The 11,695-nt window shown below is 40.7% G+C and overlaps 1 protein-coding gene across 1 annotated transcript; it reads left to right on the top strand.

Moving 5' to 3' along the window:
• The first annotated feature begins 358 nt into the window (after positions 1-358).
• LOC117900977 (odorant receptor 30a) lies at positions 359-1,874 on the top strand. Its single transcript, XM_034811570.1, has 7 exons — positions 359-683; positions 755-893; positions 954-1,224; positions 1,277-1,376; positions 1,437-1,538; positions 1,601-1,708; positions 1,772-1,874. Exons 1-7 carry the CDS (start codon positions 372-374, stop codon positions 1,871-1,873), a joined length of 1,134 nt encoding a protein of 377 aa, XP_034667461.1. The 5' UTR covers positions 359-371; the 3' UTR covers position 1,874.
• Positions 1,875-11,695: the final 9,821 nt, after the last annotated feature.

The following is an 11,695-nucleotide window of genomic DNA, read 5'->3' as shown; positions in this document are numbered from 1 at the left end:
TGAAGATGTGTTTTGTGTGAGTGTGGCTTGGGTTGGGTTTTGTGGTTCAATTGAGTGAAATCTTGGGCTACTTCACTTTCAGTGGATTAGGCAGTCTTTAAGTTTAAATTTTCTACACTTTAAGAGCTCTGACTGCTGGAGTTTGAGTGTCCTTATATCAATTACGCGTATAATTATCAACCAAACCCCTTTGGCTATGTAATTAACACATTGTACCCCCACACCAAATGGAAAGCCCATTAATTAGCATCACGAAAGGGTGTCCTGTCCTGTCTGTCTTCTCTGTCGGTGAGTATATACGTAACATCGATAGGCATCACACCTTCATTGACAACACCTGTGCTGGCGGGACAACACCTGCCTTGTCTTCAATGGATCTCAAATCAATGGACACCGTGGACATGCCCATCTTTGGCAGCACCTTGAAGCTAATGAAGTTCTGGTCGTATCTTTTTGTGCATAATTGGCGACGCTATGTGGCCATGACGCCCTACATTGTGATCAACTGTACGCAGTATGTGGATATATATTTGAGCACGGAATCATTGGATTTCATCATCAGGAATGTATACTTGGCGGTGCTCTTTACGAACACTGTGGTGCGCGGTGTGCTGCTGTGCGTGCAACGTGGAAGCTACGAGAGATTCATAGAAATGGTCAAAATCTACTACATACAGTTGTTAGTGAGTGGTCAGCTTCATCTTGTGTATTGAATGTATCTAAACATTGCATTGAATGTATATTTACGCTATAGGAATCGAGGGATGCTCACATCCTACGTTTGGTGGATGAAACTACACGTCTGTCGATCACCATTGGCAGAATTAATCTGCTCATGGGCACCTGTACATGCATTGGTTTTGTCACCTATCCCATTTTTGGTTCAGAAAGGGGTAAGATTTGCCTCACAGGTGCGTTATGCAATGGATAATGTAGCTTTTTCGGTATCCTAGTGCTACCGTATGGCATGTATCTACCGTCCATCGATGAGTACAAGTACGCTACGCCCTACTATGAAATGTTCTTTGTGATTCAGGCCATCATGGCGCCCATGGGCTGTTGCATGTATATTCCCTACACAAATCTGGTGGTGACATTTACGCTTTTTGGCATCCTCATGTGTAGGGTGTTGCAGCACAAGCTGCGGAGCCTGGAAAAGCTGGAAAAGCGACTTGTACGAAGAGAGATTATCTGGTGCATAAAATATCATCTAAAACTGGCAGGGTTGGTCGAATCTTTCAAGGTTTTTGAGGATTTTAATGCTACTTTTTTATAGCCTAGTGGATGCCATGAATGCCTTGAATACACATCTGCATCTTGTGGAATTTCTGTGCTTTGGTGCCATGTCCTGTGTGCTTTTGTTCTCTTTAATTATTGTAAGTTTAGTTAGGAGTTCCTTAAACGAAGTATCCCAACGAATTGTTTATCTTCTTTAGGCACAAACCATTGCCCAATCTGTGATTGTCATTGCCTATATGGTAATGATATTTGCAAATAGTTTTGTACTCTATTCCGTGGCCAATGAACTTTATTTTCAAGTGAGCTAAATCTTAACTGTTTTTTCACTTTATATATTGCAATTTTTTAACCATTTTTTCAGAGCTTTGACATTGCCATTGCCGCTTATGAAAGCAATTGGATGGACTTTGATATTGATACACAAAAAACGTTGAAGTTTTTGATAATGCGCTCCCAAAAACCTCTAGCTGTGCGTACTTTATTCATTCTTTATTCACTTATACTTGACTATTAAGCTGTGCTTTTCCTGTAGATACTTGTGGGCGGCACTTATCCAATGAATTTGAAACTTTTGCAGTCGCTGCTGAATGCCATTTACTCATTTTTTACGCTACTGAGACGCGTCTATGGCTAAGGTTAGTAAATTTATCTTTTTTTCTTACGTTTTTGGTTCCTTTTTGGTGCCCAACAATTGCCAGAATTGATTGCATTTGAGTCAAGTAAACGCTTTTTCCCCATCCTGCTTATTGGATTGTGTTGCAAATGCATTTGCCACAGAGGATGGAGTCTGCTGCTGCTGCAACACGTTTTCTCCAAAAAAAAGACAGAAAAAATAAACTATAATAATAAAAATTGCTTCTTCTATGTCAGGGTTTCCAGGGGTTTCTTTTGTTGGGCTTTGCCGCCACATCCTTGACCACACAACCCACCCAGCCCACCCCTCTACTTCCATCATCTGCGTTTCCTTTTGTGTTGTCCTTTTGCCATGCCCGTCACGTGGCATTCGTATAACTTCTATTTAAGCAAATATAAATCTAAAGTGTGTGCTAAATTAGATTAAAATGTTCGCTCTCGTAAAGCGTAAACGTTGTCCGAGGAGTAGCAGCAGCAGAGAAAGAGAAGAGAAGAAAGGACTCTTAGAAAGGGATTCTCTAGCTGTGCCAAGTGCCGCATGTGGCACAACAAATTGTTAATTAATGCTGGGACATTGTGGGAAAAATGTTTTTAGATTGTTTTTTTAGTCTTTGAAAGTGTTGTGTTTTAAGGGAAGAAATTAAGTGATTAGAAAAGACATCGATTGGCAAGGATTTCAGGGATTTGAGCTATCGATTTTCTCATCGTAAATAACAAAGTTTTATATACTGAAAGTTTTTATTGTTGAGCTAAAAATTTTTCTGGGCTAAAATTTTCGGAAAATAAAGCAATTTCAGGGGCTTATAAATGTATTAAATTGCGTCTGTTTTTATGCTTTTAACTATCGACTTATTAATCGTAAGAGACTTTTTTATCCTGCTTTTCTGCTTCCTTATTGCTGATTTTCTAGACATCTAGACAGATATTTATTACCTTCTCAACACTTTTCCCTGCAGTTTCTCTACTCTTTTTTCTCTATAATTTCTCACTTCGTTTTATTCCCTTTGCCGATTTCATGTTTCCTTCTATTGTTTTCCTTTATTTTCCCTATTAATTTCGTTTTGTTTTCCCTACACACATTCCTTGTGCCCTCTAACTTCAAATACTCATCCGCACATTATCGCTTCTCACTTGCCCAATCAGCCTTAACTTTCACTTCTGGACTTGAGCTTACAGCTGCTTCCGCTGGGTCCCCTTTCTGCGGCAGTGGCATCATCATCATCATCTCTGTGTCTGAGTCTTCAAATTGACTTTAATTTAAGAATTTTTGATATGCCGAATGGCAGCCAGAGCACAGACCTACAAATGGAACGGAGGAAACGCTTGACGAGGCTTCAGCCTTCCGCCTTCCTTCAGGGCTTTGTGTCTGCTGTCTGCTGCTGTCTGTGGCCGTGTCTGGCTGAGTCTTCTGTTTAATGGAATTTACCTCCTTCCGCCTAAGAATTTCGCTCACTCACTCTTACGATTCCTTGACTTCATGGCTCGTTTTATGAGGGGTAGCCGGGAGTTGGGGGTAGGCAGTAGCTGGGCTTTGCGGCTCAGGCCTAAGGCTTCTTTCGTGGCTGGGGCTGTGGCTGGTGGAAAAGAAATGCTGATGCGACAATTATAGTTATTGTCTGGCGGATCCAACAGAGATTCTCCCACTCCGTACGCGTACGTGAGTCATGCAACGCACCTCTCAGCCAGCTCCTTCTCCTCCTGCTGCCTCTGCCACACGACAGCTGCTGCTGCTACTCCCTCTGCCACATCCTCGAATTTCAGATGCTTCTGCTACGCCTGTTTTATTGCTAATGTAAACATGTTGTTGCCTCCCCCCACGTCAAATGTCTTTGACGCCAAATTGACACATTTTCAGCCTAGTCTGTGGGAGAATATTTCCAGGATATTTCCACCATCGCCCAAATAGTGTGCTAAAATGTGGCACGTGAGTGAATGGAGCTTATCAAACACTAAACACAAACAGGAGGGATAATCTTTAATTTTCCAGGCAGGTGGCGCCAACCGCCTCGGGGCGGCCTCCTTTCATCGAAGGATGAAATCAATTTGCGCCGATTCACGCCTTCGGGCGGTGTTAGTGTGATGTGATTCGATTGCTGGAGTGCAAATCATGGCAGAGTCCATGATTCAATGTCTAATGAGGCGAGTTTCTACACAGATATTAAAACCCTTTCTACTACTCATAGTTTATCCCTCCCTTGCCCTTTGATTTGTGCGCTCCATTTTCATGCTTATTTTATGCGCATCATCCCAACAATTGCCGACGTGTTGGAATTTTTAAAACATTTTTTCTCGGCTTTTTTTCTTTTTTTGTTGTTGTGTGTTGACATTTGGGTCTGGTCCTCGAGAGTCATTGATCCCTGGGATCCCTGGCTCTGGTTTCTGTGTGAAATTGAGGTCAAGCGGTCAAGTGTTTTATGTCGAAGGACCCTTTCAAGGGTTTTATGATGTTTGCCTGCAGTGCGCAGAGGCAGGGGAAAAATATATGGAGAAATGGAGGGAAAAACCCGCTTCAAATTGAAATTTGGTGTAAAACTTGGCAGTAGAAATGGCAGAAAAATGTAAGCTAAAGAAAGGTTTTGACTTACAGAGAGGTTTTTAAAGAAAAATAGAGAGGAAATGTGGCTTCAGGCTGAGTCCTGACTTCAGACCATACAAAAAAACTTAAATTTTCATCCCATTGAGGGGATTTTTTCGGATCTATGTCACACAATTCTTGACCCATGACCCATGACCCATGTGCAACAGACACACGTTTCAATGCCACAGATGCGTTTGCCAGTGGTCGAAAGTCGCTCCCCACTAATGGAAAACTGAATAATTCAAGCACATTTTCTGCTGTAATTGAAACTAAAAGCGCAATGCTCGGCAATCGGAAACCCTTTTGCATAATTGACCGCCAAGAGAGTGGCGGGGTTTGGGCAAATCAAATTTAATTAAGCCAACCAAACACAGGACAGAGAATTAAACAGAGAACTAAATAGGGATCTAAACAGGAGATTATACAGAGGACAAAACGCTGGAGTACATGGCCAAGGCTAATGTTGTGTATTTATTGGGCTAATCAAATTAGTTTGCTCGTTTGAATTGCACTTGCAGGAGGCAAACAGAATCAAATTTGCTGCCAGCCTAAGGGTAGAAGGAGGCATTTATGTTGATACGGGCGTGCATCGAAGTTCCAGCACCAGGACACGCACACAATGCCAATCAAAATCCGAGTTTTCTGCCCGCACTTAATGTCGTAGGCTGGCAAAATACAGACACTTTTCTGCAGCTGGCAAATTGCTATTTACGATGCCGGACAGGTTGGCAGAAGGCAGCAGCATCCTGCAGCCTGCTGCCAAAATGCCATCAAAATTGTTGCACAAATCTGATCAACATTTCAGATTTCGATTTATGAATGCCAAAAACGAGTAGAGTGCGTGACCCATGAACAGGAGAACTAGGAGGCCTTTCTGCTCTTTTTTGGAATTAGTCAGGCAGGCAGTCCGTGGGAAGAGCAGTCTCCTTTCTGCTCGTCCTAGCAGGAGTCTCCTTGCTGCTAGTCTCCTTGCTTCTCTTTGGTTAGTGCCAACTGCTGGCTGCAGGCCAAAAAAAAAAAAAAAGAAACAAAGAGCCGAGCATTAGGTGCTGGGCATTGTGACACATGAAAACTGTAGATAGCAGTGAATTTTCCTAAGGAGAATGCAAAGGGCAAAGGCCCTGACTGTTGCTTAACTCTTTTGATGCAGAAAATTCTACTTTAAACGGAAATTTTTAATCGGATTAGAAGCGAATTTCCTTTGAAATTTTGAATTTAAATAAGCACAAGCTTTAGTATTTTGAGAGACATTAAAGGAAAGCCAATTTGGTTAAAGAAAGACTACAAAAATGTCTATTATCAACTGAAGTGACGAATTTGTACATTCCCTGTGATGCTTTGGAAAGTATTTCCTGAGAGGTTAATCTCCCCCAAACACCTTTTGTTCTCTTTATCTTTTCTTTTTTTTCCCGTTGAAAATTTTACTCCTCGAAGTGCTCCATCATTATTAGCCTTAAATAACTTGGTTGTTAGGCAATTTCTAAGAAACTTTCTTAGCCACAATAGATATCTCATTATCCATCAATTGCTGCTCAAATCATTGCCATTCTCTGGATAACAATTGGCTTTGGCTTACTCTTTGTAATGCCATTCCCTTGTTGCTTTCTCACTGTGAATGTATTCCCAATTTGATTATCCTGCGGTTTACTTCCTGTTCTCAGACTTTTCGTCTTCTACATTTCTTTGCCGTGGAATATATTTCCATGTATTTATTATGCATTTTTTTTTTACTGTCAGTTGTCTAACAGAATGTTGTCTGGCGGCTTGTCGTTATCTGGCGGCACTTTGACACTTTTTTTCAAATTGTGGAAGCGAGCCCTGCTGCTTGTTGTCTGCAGGACACTGCTGCCTCCTTTGGGCTTTCTCTTTGCCTCCTTAGGATACCCCTCTCTGCCCCTTCTCTGACTGCTCTTCTGCCTTTCTGTTTAGTCTCTCCAGTAGCAGATTATCACCACCAGCCGTCATGGCCAATGAGCCGCCACTGGTGTCTGTTTGCCTCTTTGGCTTTTTAACATTTCAATTCTAATTTAAATATTATATTGAGAGGCAGGCAGACAAGATAGGCAGCCATCAGAAAACTTTACTTTAAAGCTAGATCCTGTCAGCGTTTTTAGTTTAAGAATTTTAATGGAAATGCACACTAATGGAAATTCTAATGGAAATTCTTATATAAATTCTCTTGTCAACAGCTCTTTTGCATGTTGACTGTTTTTCCCCTGATTTAGTGGCACGCCACTTCAGCCAATTAGCTAATGAATTTAACCTTGAATATAGGTAGAACGTTACCCTTTAAAATGTTAGTTGAATGTTAATTAACAATTGGAGTATGTTAGGCAAATGTTAATTAAAAGTTCAGTCGCTGTTAACTAACATTTTCTGGTGGCTTCCTTTTGTCATGACTTATTGTTAGAAGTTTGACTCTTTCGGTCAAATTATAATCCTGTCAACTGCTTGTTGTTTCTACTTTTTGACTGCTTTGGCTGCTACTTTTTGACTGCATCGAGTTCTTCCTTTTTGCTGCGTTTGTTGCTTTCTTTTTGCTGCTTTTATTCATCTTTTTTGGCTGTATTTTTGCTGTTCATTTTCATGGCTTTCTGTCTGGCTGTCACATGTCAAATGTCAAGTTCACTTTTTGCTGGGGGTCGCACCAGCAGCAGCAGATGTTGGGAAAACTATTTTGCATTGCGATTATTTTGCAGTCACTTTTTCACACTGCAGCAGCAACAGTAGTTGCCTCTTGATGTCCGTGACTGCTTATGATAATTCAGTTGTTTTATGTACACCATATAGACGTTTAGCTATCAAAGTTGCTTGTACACAAAGAACACTTGAATTGTGTGCAACAGAGAGAGGGAATCCTCGGAGTAAAAGTGACAAATGTGGAGGCAAGTGACCGTAGGGTCAATAGCTTTTCTTTCAGAAGGAAGCTCACGCTTTAAGAGTGACAAAAAGTAACCCTAGAACAGTCGGAAGTTAAGGTAATAATTTCTATATATCCTGAAGATACTCCCATAAACAGGTGCTCCACTTTATAATCCCCCTAAATGAACTATAAACTCTAGAATACTAGATTTTTGCATTCATAAAATATCACTCATACGCAATGACTTCCAACAGCAGCAAATCCGCCGCCAAATGAGGCATAAAATGAAGAATGGAAACGGCAGCAAGCATAAAAAAATGAAGCTAAAAAAGAGCACCAAGAACGGGGGGGCAAGCAACAGCAAAAAGTACAGTGTAAACAGGTGGAAACAAGAGAGTTTTCCCACCCCAAAACAGCAGAAAAATAAGCGGAACCTCGCAACTAAAAACCAAGAAAATGTCATAAAAAATGATTTAATACACATTTTATATGAGAAAAGTTTTGCAATTTTTACACATTTAATGTTCCCGCCACTCACTTGACATTTGACGTGGCGGAGCAAAACTCCCTGTTAAACTTCAAGTTAAAGTTAACCTTAACTTTAAGGGCTGTCTGGATGCCGACTGCGGGTGCGTATTCCTTAGTTAATTATGCTCCAAAGTTTTGTGCTGCTTCCCTTTCGTGTGGGAAAAGTTGCGTAAATTAAATCTAATTGAATCTACAACTTTCATTCTAGAGTTTTCCTTCGTTTTTCCCCCGTGTAAATGTAATTACAATAAGGGTTTCCATTCCGTTTGGCCATGGATATGTTTGCTCTGGGGAATTATTCATGTCACTTCCTTTACTTTGACACGCCCCCCAATGCCCACCGCCTTGCCAGGGTGTAGGATAATCAGCGGCTTTGTTGCTGCAAAAAGTTTTCCTTTTTCTTTCTTTACTTTATTTTATTGAATTTAGAGCAAAGTGTCGCTTGTCTCTTAGAGAGCTGGCCAGCCAAGTAGAGAGAGTGCTAGAAGTGTGACTGCATTGATATTCCATTGGGTAACTGCCTGTAGCATGTCCTGCGAATCTAAAATGTGCTCCTGAGGGGAGCCTATAGAATGAATGGGAATGGGCAGGAGCAGGAGGAATACCTAAGGCGACAATAATGTGACATACATAAACCATGCTCACTGCTTATCTGGTATTGCCTCTGACATGACAAAAAATTGGGAAATGGACGAGTATTAAAAAGTTTTAAGTTTGTCTATCGTTAAATAAAAGAAACAATATTAAATTTTGGATAAAGAAAAAATGGGGAAAGGTGAAGGTTAAAGGTTGTGAAAAGAAGAGAACAATGTTTTAGGAGGAGAGTTTGAGGAGAATTAGAAATCCGTGTACATAATCACCTTACAACTATACATGACTTGAAGCTCCAATGGAACGGCGGCCTTGGCCTATTGCAAATGAAAATTACGAAAAAAAACACTGTCACTTTTGCAATTAATTCTCTGCCTCACCTCGCAATTCTCTCCACATTTCCTTAAATATCCCAATCAATTGAACTTAAATTTCCCTTTAATTTCCACTTAAACTTCTCCCTAATTAGCTCCATTTCCATGTCCATCAACTTCTGTTAGTTTTTCCTGGGAAAATGCTCAAGACAAACTTCATTTTATGCTCATTCAATGCTCTTTCTCGCTCCCCCCATCCAAACAACAACACAAAAAACTCATCAAATAAATCAAATTTTCCTTGTTAACCCTTTTGCCTTGCCTTCCTTCATTGAGATTCTTTTCAGCAGGAGAAAAAGTTGTTCCTACACTTTTTGCGTGGCCTAAAGGGTTTAACGAAGGAAAATTCAGGAGGCTAAAGAGAAAAAGTTACGCCAAAAATGGCGTTAAAATGTGTAATCAGAGAGAAACGACACGCAAAAAGGGGGGCGGAGAGGGATCATCCATGACTGGGGCTGCCACCAATTGAGGGATTGAGGGGGCAAATGTCGACGACGTCCACGGACTGTTAATGAAAATTGTTTTTGGTGAAAAAAAAGAAGAAGGAAAGAAAGTAGAGAGAGTGGAGAGTGTGCTGCTGTTGTAAATGATTGGCGGAAAGAAAGTCTCGTGCCCGCAGGAAGGACGGCCACTGCTGCCAAAACTAATTAACGCCAAATGTGGCCAAGGCCTTTGAATGATGGACAAATCGGCCGGGGATACTCCCGCCAAGGAAAAGCAGAGGAGCGAGAAAAAGGGTTTCCCTCACAAGTTTTTTCCCCTATTTTTTCTTGTGAACTTTCTCAGTGATTTGCTTCGTTAAGTCCCCAATGCAGTCGTAAGAAAACCAAGAAGTCTGGCGACTGCAGGACTTACTTTAGTTCCTTTGAAGCTTTTCAGCATTTTGCCACCACAACAAACAACAATGACTGGCATTTAGCAGTGAGCAGTTTCCACGACTTCTGCTGCTCCTGCTCCTCGCACAGCCTTTCCAATTACTCACCAATATTTACCTTGGGCGAAAATTCAACTTCATTTGACATTTTGCTGGCCAGAGGGAAACAGCTGTCTAGACAAGCACTTGAGCACGCTTCTGTCTCCCTATATACATATAACTATACTTGTATTTATAAATATATATATTGCATATTATATCTATCTACCATCACGTTTCTCCTCTACATTTTTGTCTTTGGAACCACCTAAAAGCCCGCTGCATCGTTTGGGGGCACCATCAATGCGAATATTGATGGCCACTTAAAAGTATGCCATGCAATTTTCGGTGAATTTATAGCGAAAGCCACTAAGAAATATAGTCACCAATTGAATAACGTTTTAGTGAGCGATTAATACGAGCATAAAATTGCACAACTGCCAGCTGCCAATTGCCTTTTGTTGTTGTTCCCTGTGCAGATCATATCGCTGTTGTTTCCATGGAATCTCGAAGATACACAGATACAAATGAGTCATTCCCTCACTACCACTCTGTGCCAAGTCATTGGCCACTTGGCATATTTCTCGTTTTTCGCATAAATAAAAACCAAATGATTATTGGCAAGCACCCCCCTCTCCTGCCAGAGTCTGTGGATATAGACAGACGGGCGTCAATGTTTGAAAGGGAGATTCAGAGTGGAATGGAAGGGAAGGGAAAGGCGAGACCAAAGGAGCTGCCGGCAGCCAGCGGTACATTGAAATTATTTTAATTAAATGGGAGACCTTTTTATTGTCTTGGACCACAAATGAATTCTAATACGATTATGGCAAGAGTTGAGTTTTTCAATGAAAAGGAGCAGGCAGGTAGTCGTCACTCGAGGAATGTGCTGGCAGAGGGGAGAAAAGAAGTCAAGGCTGAGGTGAATCCGGTTTATTTTTGAGGGATTATTTCGGCTCTAATATGTTTAGCGAAGCAGAAGAAAAGGGTTCGGATATGGATACAGATATGATATGATGGAATGATATGAGAATACCGATTTAGAAGCAGTTGTGAGCTAATTGGAGATCATTTCTAATGGAATGAAATGAACATTCCTGCATGTTTTGACCAACAATCAATACAATTAAGGATGTTTCTTTGGGAGTAATAAAAGAGCATTGGAACTATATTTTTTCTTGGGTGCTATATGGATAATATGATGGATAATTATATGGGATACTGTAGATCCAATTGATAATCTACCCTAATGCAAGGGAATAATGCAATTTTGGAATACTTTTTGTAGTACAATAAAAAAAACATTTTTATTCCATTTTGTCTCTAAATTTCCTCCATCTTTTCCCTCATATTCATGTCTGTATATGCCCTCATCCATACATTTGTAATTTCCCATAAGAAATCACTGCCCCTCGCAATACAGTGTTCAATCAAAGTCTTGGTTGTGCTTCAATCAAAGCTCATGCCTCTGTTTGATGACCAATAAAGATGTCAGGCCGGGACGATAATGTTATTAACATTGCTTACAATAATTAATTTTATTTTTGTAGACCAATTTACACACGTAATTAAAAGACAGACACCCAGCCCCTACCCCTATATCTCTACTGCGACGGTCTCTCTTTCAAGTCTCTTGCTGGAGGGAGAGACAGAGTGCGTGTTTCAGGGAATGTCTTTTATTGAAAAGGAAGGGGCATGAGGCATGGGGAATGGGGCATAGGCTATTAGTTTATATTTCCATTGCCACAAACACTGACTAATTGCCCATGGTCAGTGCCTTGAATGTCTAACGCGTCGCGGAAACAGAAAAAATAATATGCACATTTAAATGAATATAAATGAAATGGAATGGAATTTTATGGTAGATGCAAATCATTTGAGTTTTTATCAGTGATTTATGGGATGAAAACAAGACTCGAAGCTGCTGCCTCTAGGCAGAAGAATTTTTGCAATCGGAAAATATATACATATATGCAATA

The sequence above is a fragment of the Drosophila subobscura genome, chromosome U (assembly GCF_008121235.1).
Source record: "Drosophila subobscura isolate 14011-0131.10 chromosome U, UCBerk_Dsub_1.0, whole genome shotgun sequence".
NCBI lineage: Eukaryota > Metazoa > Arthropoda > Insecta > Diptera > Drosophilidae > Drosophila > Drosophila subobscura.
The sequence above is the reverse complement of the archived record's forward strand: the minus strand, read 5'-3'. Positions and strand labels throughout refer to the sequence as shown.

Excerpts from the sequence above, each read along its gene's own strand:
- LOC117900977 (XM_034811570.1), top strand. The coding sequence starts at position 372 with ATGGATCTCAAATCAATGGACACCGTGGACATGCCCATCTTTGGCAGC. Across the intron at positions 1,377-1,436 it reads TTTTGTTCTCTTTAATTATT|GCACAAACCATTGCCCAATC; the intron begins GTAAGTTTAGTT and ends TATCTTCTTTAG. Across the intron at positions 1,709-1,771 it reads GCTCCCAAAAACCTCTAGCT|ATACTTGTGGGCGGCACTTA; the intron begins GTGCGTACTTTA and ends CTTTTCCTGTAG.